At 41.4% G+C, this 27,251-nt stretch overlaps 1 protein-coding gene across 1 annotated transcript in view; it reads left to right on the top strand.

Annotated features, from left to right (window-relative positions):
• Positions 1-26,250, top strand: part of slc2a15a (solute carrier family 2 member 15a) — a 41,884-nt gene extending 15,634 nt beyond the window's left edge. The window contains exons 4-12 of the mRNA XM_031304726.2: positions 2,506-2,630; positions 3,002-3,147; positions 3,365-3,497; positions 4,855-5,042; positions 11,721-11,831; positions 15,870-15,971; positions 16,717-16,792; positions 22,530-22,657; positions 25,772-26,250. Of these exons, the coding sequence (XP_031160586.1) occupies positions 2,506-2,630; positions 3,002-3,147; positions 3,365-3,497; positions 4,855-5,042; positions 11,721-11,831; positions 15,870-15,971; positions 16,717-16,792; positions 22,530-22,657; positions 25,772-26,020 (1,258 nt within the window). The 3' untranslated portion in view covers positions 26,021-26,250. The remainder of the gene's footprint in view (positions 1-2,505; positions 2,631-3,001; positions 3,148-3,364; positions 3,498-4,854; positions 5,043-11,720; positions 11,832-15,869; positions 15,972-16,716; positions 16,793-22,529; positions 22,658-25,771) is intronic.
• Positions 26,251-27,251: the final 1,001 nt, after the last annotated feature.

Raw genomic sequence — 27,251 nt, 5'->3', positions numbered from 1 at the left:
AATTTACATGGAATTTACATGGAATTTACATGGAATCTACATGGTGCGGTCTAAACAGGATTTACAGCAACATGACAAATAATTAGTCTGTGTTTTCTAGTGCCACATAGTGGACAGAGAAAGTGGTTAAAATGTTTCGCCTGAGAGGAAGTCATATTTTATTTTGCACAAAAACTTTTGCACTAGGTTGATGTACTCGAAAACTCACGGAAGTTGGCGTATACATCAAAACCTGTGAGCATTGCAAGACTATACAGTGATTTGTTTCATGCATGTTTAGCAGGCTCCATAGCACCCCTTTTTGTATGCCTTTTCACTCTTACTTATTTAGTTGAACCTAAAGGGCCTTGGGTGAGTCGTGAGACCCCACAGCGACCTCAGTACAGAACAAATTTTCAGACGAAGATTCCAGGGAGACACCAGAGATTGCTGAAATGCACTCAATGCTGATTTATTTGCAACAATTACATGTTAACAAGTAAACCGAGCTCTCCCGGACACATCAACTGACTACAGACACAGTCACCAGAGTAAAGACCATTATGCAAAATTTTTACGTGAATTCTCTTTTTAAACAGTGGAGTGGTATCAGTTTAACACATTTAAGCTTTGTTTATACTAGATTAGGCTATATTAAGTTCTGACGTACGTTAGTCAAACAGGTATTGCCCTTCAAATGGTAACACAACATTTCAGCTATTTCTGGAGATTAAGGATACTCACAATTTCCCATGTCAACAGATTATATTTGTAACTGATTATATTATTCATTTACTAAAGTAAAATACAATATGCATGTTGAAATACCTTAATTCCTGTGTCAGTCATCATATTACCTTGGAATGGAGACAATACTATGTGGAAAGGTTGCATGGTGGAGAATCTCTGGTCGGGTGCTGAGACACCATAGACCAGAGAGCATAAGAGCAAATAGAAAGCGCTTTCAAAACAGTTTCTACCCAGCAGCCATCAGACTGCTGGCTAAGGACATTCTATCTGGTTTGAAGTACCCTGTCCCACCTCAGACTCAGACTCTGATAGACTGAGACCACATATGCACACACACGCCCGCACACACACGCACACTTAGCTCATCTTTCTGTGCAATCATCATGGGCACAAGTTTGCACTTTGCACTTCTGTATTTATTGTACTTATTGTTATTTATTAGTATGTGGAGTTTTTTATTTTTAATTTATGAGTAATTTAATTATGAGTGTATTTTATTTACTGACTGAGTGATCCGCACAAGTATTCCAATGCGCCTGTACGTTGTACTTGAGCAAATGGCAAAAATCAAAAAACATGAACTTGAACTTGCATGCTTAAAATGCAGTGTACTGAATACATAAAACATTTTTATCACCCCAAATGATCATACTCCAGCCCACTAGTTATTTACCTGCCCTTACCTAGTGTGATGCATCCCTACATTCTACAAATGTTGTGATTTGTCAATATATTATGATAAATATCATAATGATGCCTCTTTAGACTGCTTTTGTAGAACAAGTAGAGTTTGAAATCAAGAAGTAAATATTTGTCTTCAGAAGCCCTCAGAGCTGTATTTGGATGTTGGTTCTGCTCTGTCCTGACACCCTACCCAATAACCCCAAAAGACTGCCCATGCCCAACCATGAGGGTGGATAGTGGCCAATTGGCATTGCCAGCCTGAGAGACACTCAGCAGCATCTGGTGCTGCCACTAACATCAACACCTGAACACCACTAACACACAATCACAGAAAGCAACATACAACACTCTTTTTCAAAATTCTGAAAATGACACGGATAAACATTGTCCAGTTTACGTCATGTTTCGTATACAAAGGAGAAATAATCTTTGGATAACACAAGTTTAGGAAATAAGACCGTCAGAGACAGAAATACCCAAACTCACACACACACACACACACACACACACACACACACACACACACCTACACTGGCACAAATGGCACTTCATCAGGGTGTTCTATCAATCATGCCTCTGTCCTCTATTCAGAGCTGTTGGTAACCCCCTCCCCCGAGGCCCTGCTGTCCTTCAGAGTGCACAGTGTCATCTCGTCCCCTCTGCCCTTCAGAAGTTTACTAGTCCTCAAAGTGCAGAGACAATTTATTTTGTCTTCAGTGCAAATCATCTGAAAGCTCCATTCATCTCCACTATTTAATAGAACTTCGGTGGGCATTTAAATGCAAATGAAAGCAGGCACTTTATAAACCCATTTACAGGCTGATCAGTTTCTTCACACAGCACAGTTTTATGGTTAATTACAGCTTATGAGCAACCTTGTGAGCTGTTTTATGGCTAATCAGGACATACAGGCATACATGTCTATCAATATGTGCGTATATCAGCCGAGGGGGTTACTGCTGTCGACCATATACTGCTGCTGTCCTCACTGTTTCATAAACCTCTGAGTCATATGCTTTTATGTATATTCATAATGTCTGCCTACTGCCTGTGTGTGTGTGTGTGTGTGTGTGTGTGTGTGTCCACTTTCAGGAAAGGCACAGTGATCAACACAACAGTGCTGGTGTTTATCGCTGGCTCATTCATGGGCTTCAGCAGGATTTGTGGTTCACCTGAGATGGTCATCATTGGCCGCTTCATCTCAGGAATTCACTCAGGTACACACACACACACACACACACATACACATACACACACACACACACACACACACACACACACACACACACACATATATATATATATATATACATAGCCTACCAGGGCTGTTGGAACGAATACCAAAAGTTGAATATAATTTGAATAGTAAAAAAGTCAATACTATTCGAATGCTGAAATTACTATTCAAATGTGACATTTATTATAAATATGTTGGCTAACGTTAGCTAATCTCCCTCTTCTCACCTTGGCCTACCCGCATGTTTCACTCACGAACTCCAAATTACACTATGAAGTATTCATAGAAAATGTATTTTAATCACTGCATTGTTCCATAGATCTTTTCTTTTTTTTTTTTTTTTTACTGCAGGCATTTCTCTCAGTGTAGTACCAATGTACCTGGGTGAGATAGCACCTAAGAACCTGCGGGGCTTCCTGGGTCTCGTGCCAAGTATCTTTATCGGCACCGGAGTCTTCGCCGCCCAAATCCTCGGCCTACATGAGCTTCTAGGAAAGGTAGCCAACACTGCTTTCCTAACATTAGTGTGCTTACTCTTTCAAGCTAAAATCCTGACAAAGCGCATCTTGGACTGATTAAAGTTGGCCTGAGCCTGACCTGAAATGGCCTTTATTCATTAGAATGTATTCAGCGTTTCTCATAGACAACCAATGTTGTGTTCACCTATACAATAAATGCAGGTGTGTAAGTATAACTGCATTGTAACTGTTACAGGAGGAGTACTGGCCCCTCTTTCTTTCAATGATAGTGGTACCCACCTTCGTCCAGTTGATGATGTTGCCATGGTTCCCAGAGAGCCCCAGGTACCTGCTGATTGAGAAGCACAACGTCCATGCCACCATCACAGGTCAGTGTTGTGGCACTGCTGCACATTCACAAGGGGACACTTTACAGTAAGAAAAGAACACTGAGTTCTGCCAACATTTTGGAGGAAGGCGGACCATTTGAACTAGAGTTAATTACTGTTAATTGGTTCAATAAAAATAATTCATCTATTGTCACAGTTTAGTAGTAATACACTTTGAGACGTGCATTCTTTTATTGCACTATTGCAGTTTGTGAATTGTGTCTTCACAGAGGTATTACTATTAAAGAGAGATACAGCTGTGTGTCATCACTATTACAATATTTAGAGATATCAGAGCTACAGATCAGAAGCAGCATGTACACAGAACAAGATAAGACCAAGAATTAAAGGGATAGTTTGGATATTTTTAAGTGGGGTTGTATGAAATACTTCTCCATAGTCAGTATATTACCTACAGTATATGGCAGTCTGCACTCCTTCAGTATGAAGAAGCAGACAGAAGTACCGACAAGGAAGCTAAGCAATGCAGCTAAACGTATTTTATCCACCTAAAATAAGGCCTTATTAAAAGAATCACTATCGGTTCACGTTTACGCTATATTTCAGCTGTTCAGTCTCCCTCTGCAAAAAATATTCTTCTGTTTACTCTGGCTCATAAAGGTTTGCTCTTCTATCCAAAGTGAACGGCATTTCACTGTTGCTGTCATATTCACTCTTTTTTATATTCCCATATTTGTTGCCTCTTTCATAAACTGCTGAAAATCGGACCCAAACAGCTGATCTGCAGCATAATATAGTTGTGCTTTTGTGTAGAAATACGAACACATTCTAGAGTTGAGAAAATGTACTGCCAAGAGAAAGGGCTGTCTGACAAAGGTAAAGTGGAAACACATTCTAAATATAGCATACACTTAAACTGATGTAGATGTTTTTTGGTAGTCCTTTTTTTAGGTAGCTTAGATACGTTTAGCTGCTGCCCCCGTTTACAGCGGTACATTGCTTTACTTTACTAAAACAGTCATGACCAGTCGAACGACGAACGCCGTGTAACCAGTAACCAGTAACATAGCTCTAGCACGGCGTTCTGGCGACTGGTCATGACTGTTTTCCCAAGATTAGCATGAAAACATATCCCAGAGAACGGTCGACTCGGTACACATGTGTTATAAACCACTAGGTTCATTTTGCGCCAGATTTGTTCTTTAAAGGTGTTGATGACTGGTGGACAGACTTTCTGACTGACATCACACACTTAGGCAGGGCAAAATTCTGTATCCACACTACTGTTATCTTGTCTGGCTAGTTAGCTTGTCCGACTTTCCAAGTAAAGTGTGTGCTCTTGTCTCTTTCCCTGATATCCTGTGACCATGCTGTTTTACTGTCCCCTGTCTCTCAGCCCTGAAGTGGTACAGAGCCAAGTGTAACATCCAGGCTGAGATTGAAGAGATGCAGGAGGAGCAGCGCTCTCTTTCCTCAGTGGAGACGGTGTCAGTATGGAAACTGCTGCTGGATGACACAGTCCGCTGGCAGGTGCTCAGCGTGATGGTCGTCAATATCGGCATGCAGCTGTCTGGCATCGATGCTGTAAGGACTCTTTGAAAACTGAGTAATGTATATGAAGCTGTGCTGTCTGCCACAATGTCTTTTTTGATAATACGAAATACTTTTTAAAGTAAGTCTAAAATGTTCACATTTTCGCCAGGTGCTTTCTCAAAAAGGAAATTCCCTAAACTCGTTAGATGTCCAAGCACACATAAATATGGGCATATTTGGGCACTGGGAGGATATCAAGTCATTCCAAAGTAAAAGATAAAATCCAAGTGAAGTCACCAGTCATTGATGAAGTCTTTTTTTGATTTTGTCATGGCAAGGCTAAAGTGACTCGACTCTATGTGACTTAAGCCGTTATCTATGGTTCTGCAGAGGCTCCACGCAGAGCTTTCGCCGTAGCCTACATAAGTGGCCTAAAGTTTATACTTGTGCGTTGGTGTGTACGTTGATCTCTTTAAGATAACAGCATGGCCGTAATGTGTATTTATTTGACAGTCTATGGTATGTGTTCTTGGGGAGTGTGTGGTAGAGCGAGTGAGAGAGTGACGGCGATTAGCTTTGGAGCGAGTGCCGAGAGTCATAGTGAGAGAAACAAGATGTCTTTCCCTGTGCTTTCTGACCACTGTGGGAAATCTGTAGCAGGAAAAGTTAACCCTCTCCTTGATTTCATGTTGGTTATGGAGAAGGAGAACCAGGAAATGAGTCGGGGGAAATGTAGTCTATATCCTCGACGTTCCACTTCCGGGATTGCTCCGGTGCCGCAGGAAAGTCCGCCGGATGCATGTCTTTTCACCGCTGTCCGTTTCCTTCCGCTTTTTTGTTTTGTAATTTTAAACTCTGGTGGATTTCTGAGGACTATGGTTAACTGCTCTTCAGATCTCTGCAGGGTAAATCCAGACATCTGTCCAATCTGAGTTTTCTGTTGCACGACTAAAACTACTTTTGAACGTACACGTTCCACCAAAACAAGTTCCTTCCCGAGGCTATTTAGCAGTGGCACCGTGGCTCTGTCCGGCGCTTAGCACCGCCCAAGACTATTGTGATTGGTTTAAAGAAATGCCAATAAACCAGAGCATGTTTTTCTCCCATCCTGAAATGCTGTGTGGACTAGCCAGACCCCCCTCCATCCTCGTGGCATTTCCCTAAAAAGGCGGCCAAAATACTCGATCATATAAAATAGTGTTATTGTCCAGAGGGCATTCCAAGGTTTAGCAGGTGTTTGCTTTAAAACGGTATCAACAAACATGTTCTGTCTCTATATCCCCTATTGTGCTTGCTAACCATCAGCTGTTGGATGCTAAATGGTCTCTGTTAAATGGAGTCTTTAGGCTACAGTGATGAGCAGCACAAACTCCTGATACAACAGCATCAGATGGTTTAAGTCAGCTCCTTTCACTTGCTGTTCTGTTTGCTTTTTTATTTCCATTGTCCACCCCGACCACTCCCCCTGTTTTTACAGCTCCCATTTCTGATTGATCTATCTTATTAGACAAAGACACTGAGATGAAAGTAAGCCTAAATGATCCCTCATTGTTTTATAAGCCCTGTGTGGTCTCGTCTCATCAACAAAGCCAAAAGCTGGTGTCATCATTTTTCTGCCGTTACGATTAGCCAAATTCCCCCTCTGAATTATGCCCCGAAGATTCATCAATTTTTCAAATGATTACCAGGGCGCCTGGGCCAGAGAGTGCACACTGTAAGCACTAGAGCTGGACTCATTAGCACGCCTTTCTCCAGGCTATATTTTTAGCTGCTAATTAACTCTACTTAAACAAAGGTAAGCAGTGCCTAAACTAGGGCTGCACGATATTAGGAAAATATCTAATTGCGATTATTTTGACTGATATTGCAATTGTGATATGTAACTACAGTTTTTTTCAACCTGGACCATATTGTCCTATGTTTTTGTGTCCAAGTGACTGATGGGAACAACAATCTTTGACATTGGTCTGGTATTAAGCAAGATCGCTGCAGTCGGCAGTGGCGAAACAAGCTACAATGTAAGTTAATAGGACAATTGTCCAGCTTGTATTTACCTTCAAAAAAGTGCTCGTTTTGCCACTGACAGACTCAGATTATTATTCTAAGTGTCTGACAACATTATGGAAAGGATTTCTAAGGAGATAGACCTTTAAAACCTCTTTGAGACCTTTCTGTTTAACCAGAAACAGCTCTGAAGTCGCTAGCGCTAAACCCACCAGACTCCATTTAAAAAAGCAATACCTATAGCAATAGCAATTTTCTCAGAACTCAAAATAAATTTTTCACATGTGGCTCTAATCCTCTTCCGTACAAAACAAAGAACAAAAACAGCAGTAGTGAGAAGTGAGAACTGTGAACTTACAAAACACGTTTTTTGCCATAATAAGAATTCCTACGCTTATTATGACAAAATTTGTGTCTAAAAAGTGTCTAATAGGTAGTGCTAGTGGAAACAACACAACAGGCACGCCGCACACACTTGTTTGGGCTTGCGAGCCGGCCAAAGAGTAGTAGGCTAACGTTACGTTTTGAGTGGATGGCGAGAGCGAGACGCCGAAATGGATGCCAATAAGATTCTGAATGGAAAGTTTACTTTTAAAAAGTTGCCAAATGGTTCCATTGACAAGACCAAAGTGAGCTGTGTGTTTTGTCGTTGTGAACTGAGCTATCATCGCAGCACGCCCAGTCTGAAATACCACTTGATGGCCAAGCACACAGCTGATGGCCAAGCACACAGCTGATGGCCAAGCACACAGCTGATGGCCAAGCTCACAGCTGATGCCAATTCTCCGCCCCCTCGTCAAAGCCAGGCAACAATGGATGACTTCAGACAGAAGCACATGGATACCACAACTAAGAACAAACTTACTGCAGCCATAGCTAAATGGGTGGCTACTGCATGTAGGCATTTTCCATGGTGATAAGAGCATTAAAATGAGAAAAAATAATGGGACAAAAAGAAATCAAGGGACATTTAGAATAGATAAAAATGTGCGATTAATTGCGAGTTAACTATGACATTAATGCGATTAATCGCGATTAAATATTTTAATCGTTTGACAGCACTACGAATAGGATAAAATTCAACTTCACTGTGACATCATAATGTTCTGCAAAAACGCTTTGCTCGCTATTATTAAATGCCATAACTCAAAAGATGAAGATACTGATTTAGTGACACTACACTTGGGTGCCTACCTTAAAACTGTGGCGATTGTATAGATTTTGTGCTGCTGCTGTTGTTGATGTGTGTGAAGCATCCATGCAAAACAATACACTCAATACCTTTCATTAAATTTCTTAAAGTCTTCACTGCTAGGGGCGTCACGAGTTTCGCGTCATGAAAATTTTAAATCCCCCACTATTTTTATTTCTCTCCACCCCCGCCTACTTGCACACGCTTGAAGAAATAAAAACTGAAAAAAAGACAGTGTAGCTTACCAGCTGGTATCATCAAGACACAGGCTAACGTTAGCTTAACAGTTGGCTACAGCTGCTCTTTTCTAGACCCCATGGCCACTGCCGGAGTTGGAGATGACAGAGAAACAAGAGAAAATCCTCGTGCTTCCCTGAAGTCACCATGTGGCAACATTTTTGCCCTCCCCCGTGAGTGAGTGAGGAAACAAACAACAAAGGTGAAGCATGTGGGCTCCCAAGGGACTCCTGGGTGCCTTCAGGTACACGTCGTGCATTCAATTGCACCATTAAAAAAACTAAAAAAAAAAAAACCTTAAAATCAATATCAAAATCGAATTGTTGATTTGGAGAATCGTGACAGCCAGATTCAGCACAGGTATTATGTAAGTCTGGACAGACAGAGATGTAAACTGCACTGGTTGGCGGAGACATCCAATCGCAAGGCGGTAATTCAAGTTTTCATTCGGTTATTTTTCTTGAAATACACACACATGCATCAAATGTGGAGAGATGTCAGAATGATGGGTGACTACAGCACAGCACCCAGAGCAGTCAGGGGTTTGATCACCTCGGAAGTGCCCAGGAGGTGAACTGGCACATTCCGTACCTGGCCCGTCCGGGACTTCAAAGTGGCGACCGTCCGGTTCCTAAGCCAAGTCCCCTACGGACTAAGCTACTGCCGCTATCGATGGTGATTGTGATGATGACTGTGATGTGGCAGAGGCTTGGGGTGATCTTTAGTTCTAAGTAGATGTGACAGTTGGCAAGCCTTGGCACAGTTCTTCCTCTAACCATCACCGTCTGCTGTCAACAGTTAATACACCTCCTGTCCTGTCCTGCTCCCCCGGAGGCCTCAAACTGAGTTGAATTGAATGCGAGCAAATGTCTGCTGTCTCTCCATGGCAGTGCTGTGCCACCTGTGCAGCAAAGTCCTAAATGTCTGCCTCCTCATTTAGATTTTCAGATTAGATTAGAATTTCTTTTTGAAGCATATGTCACATTATGGGGAGAAATACAATGAGAGTAGAACAGACATTGAACTGTTTGCTCTGGCCATATGACTAGTTCAAAAGAAAGCTCAGCACTTTATTAACCATTAAATAGATTGAGTTGGCCTTCTACAATGACCACAGTTCTTTGCAATGGCAACAGTACACAAGGAAATAGCCGCCGCTCTGGATTGTTGATTGTAATGGGAATGTTTAATTCTACTCTCATTCTATTCCTATGGTTTTACTCTCTACTCTTGATACGTTGTTTTAGCCAACAAAAAAAGATAAAAGGCAAGGAGCGATAGTACTCAATATCCCTGTGACTTTGTTGAAACTGTCAAATTGAGCAAGACTTTTCAAAGCGTTCCTTATGTGTCTTTGTCACTACCACATCAGAACTGATACGCTTTATTAGCCTAGGAAAACCCTGACGAACTTCAGGCAAATTTGGTCAGTCTGGCCAAGAGCCCATTCAAGCCCATTTCCAATTTTTCCAAATCGAGGCACCAATCAACACCGTTGAGGCGGGCTTTACACGATGACGATAGTGCAGCAACGGCAAGCAGCTTCTTGTTTACATTCAACATGACAGCCACCGAAGCGCAGCAACCCGTTGATGCCGCTGTCGCTGTTACGTCACCCGGATCGTTGGTCTGATTGGTTGAAGGTCTTTCCAATTGCACCCAGAGGCATTTGAGCAGCGTCTGTTAGTGACGCCCCTTTGGAAATGGGCTGTGGATGAACCTTTCCCAGAACCACTCTCAGTTACAACTGAGAAGGGTCTGATGTCAACCAGGGTAACGCTTTATCTGATCAAATGTAAAAATCCACACTGAATTTCAGTGTCGTGTACAATGCATAACTGGGACACGGTGGATTATTTTGTCAGAAGAATGACTGGGCTTGTCAATATGTAGAAGAGGGTGCTCCCTCTGTTTAACTGCATTGGCTGGTTGTAGGGAGGTGTAGGTTTGGTGTGGTTTAAGGTCCCATAATAGGAAATCATTACTTCCTAATGTGATGTCTCTCATTGTGACTGATGGGAACAACAATTTTTGACATTGGTCCAGTATTAAGCAAGATCGCTGCAGTCGGCAGCGGCGAAACAGGCTACAATGTAAGTTAATAGGACAATTGTCCAGCTTGTATTTACCTTCACAAAAGTGCTCGTTTTGCTGCTGACAGACTCAGAAATCCTTACCATAATGTTATCAGACACTTAGAATATTAATCTAAGGAGATAGACCTTTAAAACCTCTTTGAGACCTTTCTGTTTAACCAGAAACAACTATGAAGTCGCTAGCGCTAAACCCACCAGACTCCATTTAAAAAAGCAATACTTTTAGCGTGCATATTTTCACATGTAAATCGGTAAACTATGTGTTTATTTCAACCAAAACTACAGGTGTTATGGTTGGAAAAGTGGTAAGACGACCCAAAACGGCTTTTCATAGTTTTATTTTGTTTCTGTCGACTTTGAATGAAGTGTATTTTACGATGTTAAAATGACTGTTTATTTACATGGAGTCTGGTGGGTTTAGCGAACGCAATATTGCGGATGTTTTTACATTTTAAAAAGGATCTTACTCTTTAACAGAAAGGTTGACCTCCTTAGAAATCCTTTCCATAATGTTGTCAGACACTTTAGTGAAGGTAAATACAAGCTGGACAATTGTCCTATTAACTTACATTGTAGCTTGTTTCGCCGCTGCCGACTGCAGAGATCTCACTTAATACTGGACCAATGTCCAGAAAGATTGTTGTTCCCATCAGTCACTTAGACACAAAAACATAGGAAAATAGGGTCCAGGTTGAAAAAACTATAGTTACCCTATACGTGTAAACCAAGTGGCTATTTTTATAGAAACAGACAGTTTGATGGTATGAGAAGAAAGGCGAGATTGTTGACACCCACTAGAGCAGCATGAGGTCATCACAGAAGGCAGTAGAAATTCTTAGCCAGTTCAAAAAAGGCACAGTGCGGCAGACAGCACTGCATGACACTTTGAGCACTGAGATGCCACTTATCCAATGTTTGTTGAAAGCAGAAAGCTGACAACGTTTTGTTAATTCAACTTTAGAACTTTTGATTTATGTTTAATCTGGTTTAATCAGATGGATATATTTTGGTGTGAACACCTGTGTTCTGTAATATTTTTGGTCTCTTTTTGAAGTTGCACCCATATAAACCCCTTGCTTTTCCTCTTTTTTTCTACATTTTTCACAAGCCGACATGTGATCACACAGAACAATAAAGTTTAAATAAGCATCAAATGGATTTCACCTTACTTATCTTTAGTGTCTTATTTTTCTACCACAGATCTGGTTCTATACCAATGACATTTTTAAAAATGTGGGTATCCCAGCAACACAGGTACCGTATACCACAGCAGGAACAGGAATTATAGAGATCATCGCTGGACTCATTGGGGTAATCTTACAAATTAGAGGGGTGCAATTATATTGTAGCCCTATCTTTATTTTGTGTCTAGAATGTCTTTTTTACTATATTGATTTGACATAATATGGGATAAGAAGATTGATATCAATCTCATGTCTGTGTGTAACAGAGCTAGATTCAGGATGTGGTTAGCTTAGCCTAGCATAAAGACTGGAAGCATTTGGAAACAGTTAGCTTGGCTCTGTCCAATGTTCAAAAATACACCTACGGACACATCTAAAGCTCACTGATGCACACATTTGATCTCATTTGTTTAATGCATGCACAAACTAAATGGTAAAAATGACAACTTGTGGTTTCAGTAGGAGTTATGATCTGGAACTATTTCTTGATCAACAAAAGTCAGGCGCAGTGACTGTCCTAAACGTCGTCGTATAAGAATCCGTCACTGTGGAATTCCCACAGTTAGCCATACATGGATGTAGAAACGCTCTCAATCACCAGTTCGTACATTGACGTTTCTGCCTGCTGGACTGCTCGTTAGACCTATCACTGAAAAGAAGAGCAAAGAAGTAGCTCTATACATCACCGCGCCAATATGTCATCCATAGAAGTAGCTCTATACATCAGAGTGGCAAAACGTCATCCAAGGGAGGCTCTCATCCCCACTCCCCTTTCTGGGGGAAAACAATCCCAAATTCCCCATCAGTACAGGCATTATGCAACATGATCCCACACAAACTGCAAAGGAAACTCTTTCAACTGATCTAGTCTCATAAAAGTCTCCTCTATAACATATGAAAAGTCCTAAGAAATCCAAGTTGTGGAAAGTTTTGAAAAATGCTGAAATCTGACATGCCAATTTCCCATTGCAGCCCATGTTACGTAAGTGGAGCCACGCATTCACATGAACGGGTCCGTATGATATGGTAGGAAAATGTATGCACACCAAAACGTATGATATATCCTACGAAATTAGGAGACCCCGGGCTGGTCACGTGACGCCGGCTGGCTACGAGCTCCATGATGCCGAGCGGCAGTTGCTAGTTGTTTAAGCTGCTACAGAGCTTCGTAACGCCAGCTACAGACCTCATGTATCAGCGGTAGTTGGTGGTTCAGTTACCCAAGAATCTGTGACTTTGAGCCGGGTACAGAGCACCACGAGCTGCCGGTCTTTACAGCGGACATTACGGTTAAATTTAGTCCACACAATATGAGCGTTTTGCCGCAACGAAAGTTAAGATTAGGCACCAAAACGACTAGTTAAGATTAGGAAAAAGATCATGGTTTAGATTAAAACACTCCTAAGGAACACACATTTCCTGGGTGAAGGGCTTTAGTTTTCCCCTGGAAGCAAACTCCACTCTCTGGCTTGAAAGTCCTGTATGTTAACGCCCACTCATCTACCCCTACCATCTCTATACACGTTCTTAAACGTGCGGTATACTAGCTGCAGCTGACCTGTCGAGCGCCAGCGTGATGTCATGGGAGCGCCGTAACTGTTTATACTCGCGTGTGGTGGTCGCGACACTAGTTGCAGTCTTCTCCTGAACAGAGGTGGCGCTAATGAGGAAAGGCTACCAACTTTAGACTAGAAGAAGAAGAAAAAGGTAAACAACGGCAGAACTAGCAGCAGCATTGCCGTCAATGCTTCGATTTGATTCGATGACCTACTTTGTCGGATCAAACCTTTCATTCAGAATCAGAATCAGAAATACTTTAATAATCCCAGGGGGAAATTATTTTTTGTTACCACTCAGGTATACAACAACATATACAACAGCTGGAGCAGGAACAGGCAGCATGCAGCTTTCGCGCATGCGCACTTAAAACTCTCTCTTAACTCTCGCAGGGACAGATACAGCATGACATGAAGGAGAGGAGAGGGAAAAAAAGCAACTCTCAGACTATCCTCATAAAGATAAGAACAGTGTGGGAACAGGAAAAAACACCTTAGCACAAAAGGACACAAACAGTACATTTGCACTGCAGCACCTAACATAACTTAAGATAACATAACATAACATAAAGTTAACAACAGACAAGACGAGACAAGATAGCAAGCAGGGTAGGCCTGGGAGGGAGAGGGAGAGAAAAGCGACCGCCTTCGCTGAGAGCAGGAAAGAGAGATTCGCCATAAAAGAACTCATCTTAACCCAGTAAGTTTACAAGAGAGACTTGCAGTCACTCTGAGAGTCCTGGCATCACGTTGTCCTCAAACTCGTCTATGCTTCCTGTTTCCGCTTTGTCGCACGCCGCAAAAAAAAAAAATAGAGTGGTGCTATCTGGACGCTCACTCAAAATCCTCGTGTAGATCTGCTGCTCCTTCGCGTCGAAAGGAGCCAGTTGAGATGGTTCAGGCATCTGGTAAGGATGCCCCCTGGGCGCCTCCCTAGGGAGGTGTTCCAGGCACGTCCAGCTGGGAGGAGGCCTCGGGGAAGACCCAGGACTAGGTGGAGAGATTATATCTCCAACCTGGCCTGGGAACGCCTCGGGATCCCCCAGTCGGAGCTGGTTAATGTGGCTCAGGAAAGGGAAGTTTGGGGTCCCCTGCTGGAGCTGCTCCCCCCGCGACCCGACACCAGATAAGCGGACGAAGATAGATGGATGGACGTAGTGTCTCACCTTAACATGGGCTGCAATGGGAAATTGGCATCACCAATTTCAGTATTTTTCAATAGTTTCCATCAATTGGATTTCTTAGGACTTTTTATTTGTCATAGAGGAGACTTTTATGCTTGTAGGCTACTACATAGACGGCAACAGCATAAACAGAGGAAGTTGAACATAGCTCCAAATGTTTTACATTAAGAAGGCTACACAGAAGAGTGGCTTTGTTCTTGGTTGGACCAACAGTACATCCAATAACCCTGATCTCTGATTTATTCCCCTGCCATGTCCTAAAAAAGATCCTGATAGATGGGCTTTGGCTCCAAGCTATACACCAGACTGGCATCGCCGATGCTCCCTTGATCTGTCACATCAGGAAAGAAACCTAAAATGCCAGTACCAGACTGTCGTCTCAGCCTATAGATCAAACAGTTGGCTATTACAGTAATAATAACTGCTTGTCACATTGAGGTTGTCAGGTTCAATTCCATCATATCAAAACTAAAACCTGTACTCACTGACACTTATCTGGCAAACTGTGCTATAGAGACACAATGCATAGAAGTTCTGAGAATACGTGGATGGATACATTGTTGTTTGTCAAGAGAATCTCCACACGTAACTCTAAAAGAAACATGTCATGTTTATTGGTGAGCTTTAGAGGTGTAAGTATGTGTATTTGTGAACTTTGGACAGAGCCAGGCTAGCAGTTTCCACCTGCTTCCAGTCTTTATGCTAAGCTAGGCTAATCATAGCCTGACTCCAGCTCGGTGCTTAAAGGCCCTGACACACTAACCCGACAGCCGACCAGCAGGAGGAGAGACAGTCGGACTGATCAGTCTCCCCAAGTTGCTCAACAAAGTGCCTCAGAACACTCCGAAGCGATGCCGACTTGGGCGTACGTTCTGCGCGTGCGCGAGACGTAATACGTCTCCATAACAGCAGGTGGCGCTAATCTGTATTGTCGGCAAAAAAAATTTAACCGACAGCTGATTGGACGAACGCGTCACGTGGGTCTGGCTGCTCCCGGATTTTACAACCGAGCATAACGGCGGCTCGGAAGATAGTTCACCGAAACGTGTTTCTGAAAACATTTTAAGCGAGAAATAGGCTGTGCAGTTGCTGAATCTGTCTTCATTTCAGATCGACAAAGGTCAGTTTAAAAGATTTTTGTCAGATTTTGAGAGCCGTTCGTCACGCTAACATAAGTGCGCTGATTCGCTAGTCAAGTCACTGACCTCGCCAGACTGCCCAACAGCCGATTATCAGGTTGGTGTGTCAGGGTGTTAAAACACAGACATAACATTAATATCCATCTGAACATCTCACTCTCAGAAAGAAAGCATATAAGTGTATTATTCCTTCAGATACAAGCTCACTAAGGTATGTTCTTGCATCTGTAGTGTGTATTTATTAATTTAATCGTGTCTGACATGAGCTCTGTGTCTCCTCCAATAGTGTTTCTCCATAGAGAAGCTGGGCAGGAGGCCTCTCATGATCGGGGGATTTGCCATGATGGGCTTCTGCAGTGCTGGCATCACAGTAGCCCTCATTTTACAGGTGTGTGTGTGTGTGTGTGTGTGTGTGTGTGTGTGTGTGTGTGTGTGTGTGTGTGCACGTGTGTGTGTGTGTGTGTGTGTGTTTCCCTAAAAGTCTTGTGACTCCTTTCCAGTACAGGGAGAGTACAGGGTGAAGAGTAGGGCTGTTATTAAAATATTTAATCGTTATTAATTGCATGAATGTCCATAGTTAACTTGCAATGAACAACAAATTATTTGCACATTTTTTAATTGTTTGTAAATGTACTTTAAAAGGGATATTTTTCTTCAAGTTTTTAAGTTAGTAAGTTCAAGTGTAATTTGAGACTCAACATACTCCAGTAGTAACTCAGTTCACATTGACAGTGCATGCAAATTTAGTCTTGTTGAGAGAGCCATCTGGAAGGGCTTTGAAACTGTACTTGCCATTCAAAAGACCTTTTTCTAGAAGGGTCTAGAATATGTATGATAGGGATATCATACGAATTTGTGTTCATAAGTTTTGGTACGATATCATACAAACCCGTTCATGAGAATGCGTTGTGTGGGGAGGAACAACTGTGTCTCTTTCACTTTCAGTTGGCAGAAAGCACTGTGTTTCTGCTTTGCCCTGTGCAACAATGGATTACATGCAGGGCCATCATGTAGCAGCAGGCTAAGGGGTGAAGCAGTGTTGGAAAAGGATGGGGTCAAGTTTTTCATTAGAGAAAATAGCTAAATGTGATCAGACTTCTCCTTGTCATGCTGTTTCTTCTCTCCCTCGGCAGAGTCACCTATCATCCATGCACTACGTCAGTGTCTGCTGTGTGGTCGGCATCATCGCTGGCTTTTGTATCGGCCCAGGCAAGTTGCTCTATACGGCATGTTGAAGGACTGTGATGATGTGGATAGGACAGATTTCCAGATTTTTCCTTGGGATTTTGAATATTAACTATGATGTCTAAACCAGTGATTCTCCAACTCTTTTCAATAATATTCCCCCTTTCAATTGTGTTTTTAAGCCAAGTACCCCCTGACCAGCGAGAATCATTTTTGGTAGAACAAAAAGTCTATATAAAGAGGGACAAAACAGCGATGTAAGCGATAGATTACAGCCTTGTAACTGAAAAACATTTAAATGCTAATTATAAAGGCGACAAAATATTTTTTTAAAACTACAAAACCTTGGAAAAAAACAGTAGAAAGAAGGAAGGAAGAATAGGTCAATAATAGTAACATACACTTCAAAAAAGCAACAAACACAATGGTGGTGGTGATGGCGCAGTAGATATGACACATGCCTTTGGTGTGGGCGATATGGGTTATGTTAGGATTGTGGGTAGTGTAGTACTTATCCATGATTATGATCCATTATTAAAACAAAGATGATTTCATATGGACTTGTGGCTTCTACAGGGGCATAAACCATTGTTTCACAATCTCAAAGCTGGTGGTACATCTACCCTGGATGGTTTAGACATCATAGTTAATATTCAAAATCCCGAGGAAAAATCTGGAAATCTGTCCGACAGGAGATGAAGCATTCCCGAGTTAAAACAAGACATCACCACTAACCATTGCATTAAGATGTTCATGGTATAATTTTGCTCTGGTTATTCTTCATATCACATGGTGTCAGAGGAGCTGTGAACAGATTTCAAATACACATCATTTTCATTCATTCATTCATTATCCACTATTCTGTTGATTACATTCTCAATTTAATCAATTCATTATTTGGTCCATAAAATATTCAAAGCTAGTAAACACTGTCTATCCCACTTTCCCAAGGCTGAAGCTGACATATCCCATGTGTTGTTTTGTCGGACCTGGGTTCAAAACCCACATCCACTATCTGAATCTAAGCATGCTAGTCTTCTCATCTGAGATGAGCTCAGACAACATCGTGTCTAGCCACAGATGAACATGCGGCTATAGTGTACCATGTGACATATGCAGGGTGGGGTACCAAACTCTGTACTTTTTTTCGAATTACATCTGTACTACCGTGGACCGATTCACGCTAAATAAAACGGTGCCAAATTTCGGTACCTGAGAGCGAGTAAGCACGAGTTTCTCTGCCCTCTCTGCATGTTGATAGAGAGCGGGGGTCCGAAACACACAGACACACACACACACACACACACTCTTGTTTAAGTCACAGAGCGTCACGGCAATGCTGGTAAAGGGGTTGCACTTTTCAAAACTTCACGCAGACACCGTTGACAAGTGTAATAATGTTTTTGTTATTACAGAGCAAAAGGTAAATGTGAACGGTACCCAACCCTAACTATATGTAACACTACACTACCTATGTTGAAATGTCTTTAATATCCCCAAGGGGCAATTTGGTTCACAACAGGTAGCCAACATATACCCAATCGCACAAAAACACATAAAAACATGAGATAATAAATAGATAAGAGCATAAATACACATGTACACTATACTTAAATAAATGAAAAAATATGTGCTGTGACATGGGCAGGGATGGCAGATGACCTATAGTTTGTTGAGAAACCCAACAGCGGATGGTACAGATGATCTCAGGTATCTGTTAAGTAGCATGTATGAGCAAATATAGACCTTTTTCAAGGCAGACATGTTGACATGTCATAGTAGGAAAAGCCTAAAACCCATTACTGATGGCTGCATTCCACTTAGGAGAGGCCCTGGTATTGTGCATGCTGACTCACTAAAATAGCTTACTGGGACACTTGATGGAATTGAGCCATCGTTAAGGTTATCAATCTCAGCTGTGCTTTTCCTACTATGACAAGTCAAAAATAATGTCTGCTGTGAAAAAAGGTCAATACAAACCCCACCAGGTGAAAATGCCCAGACTAATAGCGCCCATACAGGCATATTCAACTGATCCCAACGAGGCAAGCACATGCAAGACAACACTGAAAGCTTAACTGCTACAGATTAATTTCATTAATTAATTAATTAATACCAATGCAAATGAATACAACATGACCTTGCAGAGTAACAGTGATAAAAGACGCTATACACCTGCATGAATATAATTAAATGTTATTTGCCAAACAGGTGTCGATGAGCCAATCATCGTGAAGCATATTGCAAACAGCTGGTTCCAATTAGCCAACACAAGCACAACGGCAGTGCTCTGCCTGAAGGCTATGCTTCGGTTGACAAGCTGCAACATGCCACTTTTTGTCATTTTTGCTTTAAAAAAAAGTATGTAAATGATTTATCAATTGCCAAAGCAGTTTCATTTTCTGTCAATCGAGTAATGGATAATCTCATTTTAGCGCCAATGTAGACTGTCCTCAACGTGTGTCTGTGGGTGATCCAAAGCAACCAGGACGTTGATTCTGGATTTTTTTTTGAATGTCAATTATTCCAATTATTCTTTACATTGCATTGATAATAAAACCAACACTATCTGCATGGAGAGATAACACTAGATGGAGGAGAAGAAACATTTCATATTATTTATAATATAGTGTTTGTACTTTATTTTTTTAAGTGCAACAGATTTTAAAAATAAGGTTTTCTTCATCCTGCGCTTTTTGTGTGGCTTCTGCACTTTCCAGGTAGTAAACAGCACCACTGATGTGATTAGTCTGCAGAGGTTAAAGTTGCTTTGTGTTATTAAATGGCTCCCTCTAGGGTTCAAACCCTAAATATTCTTAAGGGGTCTTTAATTTGAAGAAAGTTTGAAAGAATTTGAAAGTAAGAGTCCTAGAGTAGCTTAGGCTATTAATCTTCCTATTTACATACGGTTTGTCAAATATGTAAATTGATACCTAATTCATAATATTTACAAGTGTTAATAGCCATAGCAATCACATAATGTACATGCTGTTCTACAGCATCATACAAATACACTGAATGATAAATATGCCTATTTTATTTTTTTCAGTTCTGCACACTGACAAATCCATGTTCTACGGCCTCCTGTAAGAGAGACAAACAATGGAGTTTTAATTATAGAATATAATAATAACAAATTAGTCATATGCATTCTTTGATATATGACTGTGCACATGCTGGCCTGGCCCTCAACTGATTCCATTCTCTAATTAGCCTTTCATAAGCCATATTGGTGTAAAATGAATTAACATGAATATTTTCCTTTCACAGGCAGTCATCAGTACCATCAGTATCTGCTTGCCCAGACATATCCTGTTAGGAGATATTCATTTTTTATTAGAAAAACAAAAGCAAAAAAAAACACAAGGTGCTTGATTTGTAAAAACAAAATGCTACCTTAACTCTAAAAAATGTAAAAGAGTCTACCTCTGCGTGGCTCAATATGGGTCTAAAATGAGGTTTAATTTTTCAAGTACTAGAGCAACTTTACATTATTAGATATTCCACAATTAGTATCATCAATTTCTTTATGATGTGACAGGAGACACCAGCTCTGTTGTGGTGGAGTATGAACAGAAGAGGTATTATACACTGTTATCCCAAACTAGTTGACTTTACTAGAAATTTGCATGGAAACCCGTTTGCCTTAAACCGTTTACGTTTTTAATCAAGGTGAAACTTAACATGTTTAGTTGTATTAAAGCTATAGTGCGTAGATTCTGTCTCCCCCATGAGGAATTCTAAGTAATGACAACAGTTCAAATGACCCTGCCCCTCCCATACAGAAACTTAAAGGTCCTATGACATGCTGCTTTTTGGATGCTTTTATATAGGCCTTAGTGGTCCCCTAATGCTGTAAATGAAGTCTCTTTTATATAGGCCTTAGTGGTCCCCTAATACTGTATCTGAAGTCTCTTTTATATAGACCTTAGTGGTCCCCTAATACTGTATCTGAAGTCTCTTTTATATAGGCCTTAGTGGTCTCCTAATACTGTATCTGAAGTCTCTTTTATATAGACCTTAGTGGTCCCCTAATACTGTATCTGAAGTCTCTTTATATAGACCTTAGTGGTCCCCTAATACTGTATCTGAAGTCTCTTTTATATAGACCTTAGTGGTCCCCTAATACTGTATCTGAAGTCTCTTTATATAGACCTTAGTGGTCCCCTAATACTGTATCTGAAGTCTCTTTTATATAGACCTTAGTGGTCTCCTAACACTGTATCTGAAGTCTCTTTTATATAGGCCTTAGTGGTCCCCTAATACTGTATCTGAAGTCTCTTTTATATAGACCTTAGTGGTCCCCTAATACTGTATCTGAAGTCTCTTTATATAGACCTTAGTGGTCCCCTAATACTGTATCTGAAGTATCTTTTATATAGACCTTAGTGGTCTCCTAACACTGTATCTGAAGTCTCTTTTATATAGGCCTTAGTGGTCCCCTAATACTGTATCTGAAGTCTCTTTTATATAGGCCTTAGTGGTCCCCTAATACTGTATCTGAAGTCTCTTTCCCGAAATTCAGCCTTGGTGCAGAATTACAGCCACTAGAGCCAGTCCCACAATGAGCTTTCCTTAGGATGTGCCATTTCTGTGTCTGTAGCTTTAAATGCTAGCTGGGAGAACTCATATTAATGTTAAAAAAAACCTCATAAAGTGAAAATGTCATGCCATGGGACCTTTAAAGCTTTAAGGCTCTGACACACCAACCCGATTATCGGCGCCGCCTGCTGTTATGGAGACGTATTACGTCTCGCGCACGCGCACAGAACGTACGCTCAAGTCGGCGTCGCTTTGGTGTGTTCTGAGGCACTTTTTTGAGAGGGTTGGTGTGTCAGAGCCTTTAGTGCGTAACTTTTCATATTAATGAACGTCCGTTACATTCAAGCCATTGCCAAATGAGTTGCTACAAAGCTAATTAAGACTATCAGCTCCACACAACTCTCTCTGTATTTCTCAGTATGGCTATGTTCATAAGATTGTGTCATCCAGAGACTTAGTAATGAAAATGTTTTTTAACAAAATACAAAAGAATAGGTAGTGGCCACTAAAAAGTTTAATTACAACTAATTCTGGGTTTACAGTGTATAGAAATAAATTAAAACAAATGTTGGGTTCTCTTAGTTTGGAATTGGAGATGTATTACAGAGAGCCTGCAGAACTAACACATGCAAGTCATGTTGCATTGTGAAAAATGTAGGATCAAGACTTTTGGGAGCTTCACCCATACAAGGGACTAAAAGTCAGGATATCTCAGCCTTTGCTGAACAGATATTGACCGTTCTTTTAAAGGAACACGCCGACTTATTGGGACTTTAGCTTATTCACCGTATCCCCCAGAGTCCATACATACCCTTCTCACAGGGGTGCAACTACCCAGTGTCAGAGGGGTATGCAGCAACAATTTTAGCACAACATGTAAATAAGAAAATGCTGGTGTTATTTTGTCACTTATTCGGAGCAGTAGGCTAGATGGAGCCAGTTACCTCCAGGATCTGTGCTAAGCTAGGCTAGCGGTGGGGGCGTCAGACAGACTTACAACACGCACGGAGATGAGAAGGGTATGTATGGACTTATCTAACTCTGGGGGATACGGGGAATAAGACAAAGTCCCAATAAGTCGGCGTGTTCCTTTAAATCTGTCTCTCGTGAGCAGTCCAATATTAAATCACTAGCGTACCTCTTTCAATCAACTCATTCAACAGAAGTGTATGATTTGCACTGATGTTTTCATATTTTTTGTACTTCGTTCTTGTTCTAGCGGGGGTTTCCTTCCTGATCACAGCAGAGCTGTTTAAACAGTCCCATCGTCCAGCGGCCTACATCGTCGGAGGATCACTGAACTGGCTGTCTAACTTTACTGTGGGCTTCGTCTTCCCCTTCTTACAGGTGAAAGCTGTACTATGTGCTGCCCTGCTTGAGCATTTCTCTTTCCTAAATGTTAATACTACTAGGCGCGCTCTGGCTTTTTAATAACTGCAAATTGAATGTGATCTGAACTGGATAATCTGTTCACTGACCCGCTGCTTGGTTTTGTTCCAATCACAATTATTGTCTTTTCTTTTATATCATTTTTAAAAAGCTCCCAATATAAAGTGCTTGATCATAGAAATAAAACAAATAGAAAGGCCATTGAACTGTTTCCCGTGGTCATTTGATTGGTACACAACAAAATTGCGATTTGTCATAGTGTCAGTGGGGCCATAAACTGTGTCACAGCTCGCTGGGAGGAGAGCCGGCCGACGCAGCTCGGGATATGTCCTCGGTGTTGTAGGGAGTGAGGAGGGACAGTTAGACGCAGTGCTAATGTTATATCCAGCGCAAGTGGGTCCGCGGACCGCTAACGTTAGACCCAGCCCGCTGTTCAGCTCATTCTCTGTAACCGATGCAGCATAAAAGCACGGCGGTGTTAGTTGGCTAACATTAGCTTGCTAACACCGCCGTAACGTTACCCCTTCGCCACATCGTTCACAGAAAACGAGCCGAACAAAGCTGTCACTCGTGGCGATAGCAACGTGCTTTGTGTGGCTGAAACATTAAGTTAATTTGACTCGTTTAGCAGCTGACTCTCTGCCTCATAACGTAACTACTCCACGGCTCGTTTGTCCGTTGCTGCAAAACCACAGCTCCGCAACTTGCCGCAAGTCGGCTTATTATCGGAAGTTTATACGTTACTATGGCAATGGTACACATAAAAATGGCTCTTGCTCTGACCATTCTGCTACGTTGATTTGAATGGAAATGGCCTTTCTATCCATTTAAAATCCCTTTCAAACATCCTGTTTTTTGGCTCCAGAAATCAATCTGGCCTGCTGGCAGTAACACAGTCTTACCCTTGTTCCAGTCCCACCAATGTCTGTTGATTTTGCAGTCACAGAACTGCACGAGAGAGTGTAAGAGTAGCACAGAACTGCTCAAAATCTAAGTCTGAGATGTTGGCTTACAGTGTAGACAGACAAAGGTAGACATTCAAAAATGTCAAAGTTCAATTAGCTGCATTTGTTCCATTTGCTCCGAGTACAGTATGCTATCAGAGGCCCTGGCACTATAGGCACTGAGGGCCTTTTTCCACTGCAAGAAAAAGGATACTTGAAGTTGAATTAAATAATATAATAATAAAGAGTTATGTGGCTTTTCCATTTTTGGGTCACTAACATTTTGACTGTTGTAAGCGTGTTTCCCCAAAAAGTCACCCTTTTTGGTGATTCAAAGGTTCAGGGTTTGAATCCCACAGGATTTCAAAATCCTACTAAACAGTCAGACGGTCAGACTTAACTATAACATAATTGCTGCACTGTTCAGCTCTGTTTTCATTTGATTTTATACAATTCTACTTCTACATCTTGCCAGCAGAAAGGATTGTTGCTACTTGTGTTGTGCTAACATCAACAATGTAAACTAACAGTGTCATTTCAGCCTGCTGTGAAATGCATGTTAACACACAACCGGATGTAAGAAATGCATCAAGAAACACACATCTCAGTCGATGCATTAAAGCATAACTCTCACCAAAATGCAACTTAGGGTCTTTTTGTGAATGTACCCGAGTCAAACTTTCGTTCGTTGCTCAAAACCTTTCTTTTTAGTAAACTCTGTGTACACAATGTTCTCAATGCTCAAGTTCATGTGTAGAGACCCTGGTCATACTTCGAACAAAGTTTCATATTGTGTCGAGCCTTATTAGTGTTTTAAAAATAGCTATTTTGAAGTTAGCATAAAAGTTCCCCTAGCACTCCCATTCAAAAGGCCATTTGACCGAAAAACGAAAATACGGTAAATCTTAAAAGTGACACTTCCGTCCTAAATATGCTTTTAAACGAAAGTTTGACTCGGGTACATTCACAAAAAGACCCTAGATTGCATTTTGGCGAGAGTTACGCTTTAAGATTAGCTTGATTAAAGTGGGCATGGTTTATTACAAGAAATCTAAAGTTCAAGATACGTCCTGCCGAGCTGAACTTTTTTTCAGCACATCCCCTAAATGGTGACAAAAGTTTTCGTTTGGAGCACCACTAATTACAATGTAATAATGCAGCGTCACTGGATAGTAGAGGTGAACAAGATTTCCATGTTCTCGTTCACATCACAGGATAACTCAGGAGGGTTGTATGATTACAGAGTAGGTCAAATGAGTATTTAAGATCCTGTGTATTAACTATATTACACAGTACACTATTAAAGGTCCCATATCATGCTCATTTTCAGGTTCACACTTGTATTTTGGTTTTCCACTAGAACACGTTTACTTGCTTACATTTTCAAAAAACACATTATTTTTGTCATACTGTCTGTCTAAATATACATATATTCACCCTCTGTCTGAAATGCTGCGTTTTAGTGCCTGTCTCTTTAATCCCCCATGCTAAAAACGTAGAGTCTGCTCTGATTGGTCAGGGTTTCTGGGTCTTTAGCATTTGTGCTATCAGCGTCTCTGCACCATCATTGCAGCCGGAGAATGACTGTAATGGCACTGTAGCAGCACTTTCTACCTATATATAGTATAGCTGTGACATCACAACTGTACGGAAGTCCTGACAACTAGTTTTAATGCACTATTGGGCTGTGTGCGTTTCTCTCATGAAAATCTCACTTTTTACAATATGGGACCTTTAAATAGGAGTTTAATTAACTTGAACAACAGAGTTTGGCTGATGTGATGTGTGGTATGTGCTTAATTTTTAGGCACTTCTTTATTATGACTCTCCAATTCAGAAAAGTTGGAATTTCCTCATAATTAATTAAAATCATAATTAAAACTTGGATGTTGATTATTTCCAACCGAGTGCCGCATCATGTCTGTTCTGTGTATACAAATCATTAATTCGTAACCCTTTCCTTTGCTCTCTGTTTTGAGTCCTCTGCTTTTAATCCGAAATAACTCTTTCATCTTTGGATTGACAATTCATACATCACTTGTTTCATTATGTCTCAATCTCATTTTTTATTCCTTATCTTTTACTCCTTCCAATGATCCTACGTCCATCTGCCACATCTGACCATCAGATGTCAGCGGGGTCTTACTGCTACTTGGTGTTTGGTGCCATTTGTCTGGCCGTGGCCGTCTATGTCTATATTGTGATCCCAGAGACCAAAAACAAGACCTTCATGGAGATCAGCCGGATGTTCTCTAAGAAGGAGGCAGTCCTGGAGACCCAGGGCCTGTTGGACCACCTGAAACTGAAGAAGATGAACGGCTATGGTTGTATGGAACATTCTTCACTGGAGTTCGACAGTTCTTCATCTGTACCTTAACTGAGCTTCAGGCTCTCACTGGGACTACAAAACCATGCTTTACTTCCTCTTCATTATACTGTTTTGATATACACACATCAGTCAACACACCGCCTCTCCCCAAAAGCATTCTCCACCACACCGGTCCTGAAAACCTCCTCCTCCCAGCATTCCAAAGCTCCTCTGCTAGTGATGTAAACATTAGTCTATATCCTTTAGTTCCACTTCTGGGATTGCTCCATTGCCGACGGAAATTCCCCCGGATTTCAATCATTTAGGCCGGATATCCGTTGCCTTGGGCTTCCTTTGTGTTGGCATTCTAACCTCCGGTGGATTTCTGAGGACTATGGTTAACTGCTCCTCAGATCTCTGCAGGGTAAATCCAGACAGCTAGCTAGACTGTCTGTCCAATCTGAGTTTTCTGTTGCACGACTAAAACAACTTTTGAACGTCGTACACGTTCCACCAAAACGCGTTCCTTCCCAAGGCTATTTTGCAGAGGCACCGCGGCTTTTCCCAGTGCCTAGCACCGCCCATGACGATTGTGATTGGTTTAAAGAAATCCCAATAAACCAGAGCACGTTTTTCTCCCATCCTGGAATGCTGTGTGGACTAGCCAGACCCTCCCCTGCAGCGCTGTGAAGGAAGGTCTAGCAAAGCGAGACTATATGTAAACATTAACAATGCCCTGTGCTAGGCACTCCCAGTCCTGGCAGCACAGCTAACTAAGCCAACCAGCTGATGGCAGCTATAGTTAGCAGCAGTTAGCGGTTAGCCTTAGCACTAACTATTAACCACTTTAGCAACGAGTAAAGCTTTCTGTCAATCTGAAAACTCTATAAATCACTGGGAGTCGAGGCAGAGGAGCCAGAGGACATCAGACAGAAAACCAGAAAACAGTTCCACCATAAAATATGATCCAGTTTCATCCAAATATTGCCTAACAGCGTTACTGTTATTTTAAGGTTAAAATACTTACATAATGTTGCTTTTACTAACATTGAATTAACTGTTAATTTACCATATATGTAGGTGATTGTTATAAAGTGTTACATTAAGGGTAAATTGAGTCTTAATTTCATAGCTTTGGCCATTTTGCTTATCAGTACTAATGACATTGTATTCACCAAGCTAATAGCTAAGATCTGGGACCAAGGGGACATCACTGAAAATTAGTCTGACACGACAACAAACAGACCATCAGACATGTTAAAAAAAACAATCCTCCATCACAGTTCACAAACTAACTTCC

The sequence above is a fragment of the Sander lucioperca genome, chromosome 15 (genome assembly GCF_008315115.2).
Source record: "Sander lucioperca isolate FBNREF2018 chromosome 15, SLUC_FBN_1.2, whole genome shotgun sequence".
In the NCBI taxonomy this organism is placed as follows: Eukaryota; Metazoa; Chordata; class Actinopteri; order Perciformes; family Percidae; genus Sander; species Sander lucioperca.
The sequence above is the reverse complement of the archived record's forward strand: the minus strand, read 5'-3'. Positions and strand labels throughout refer to the sequence as shown.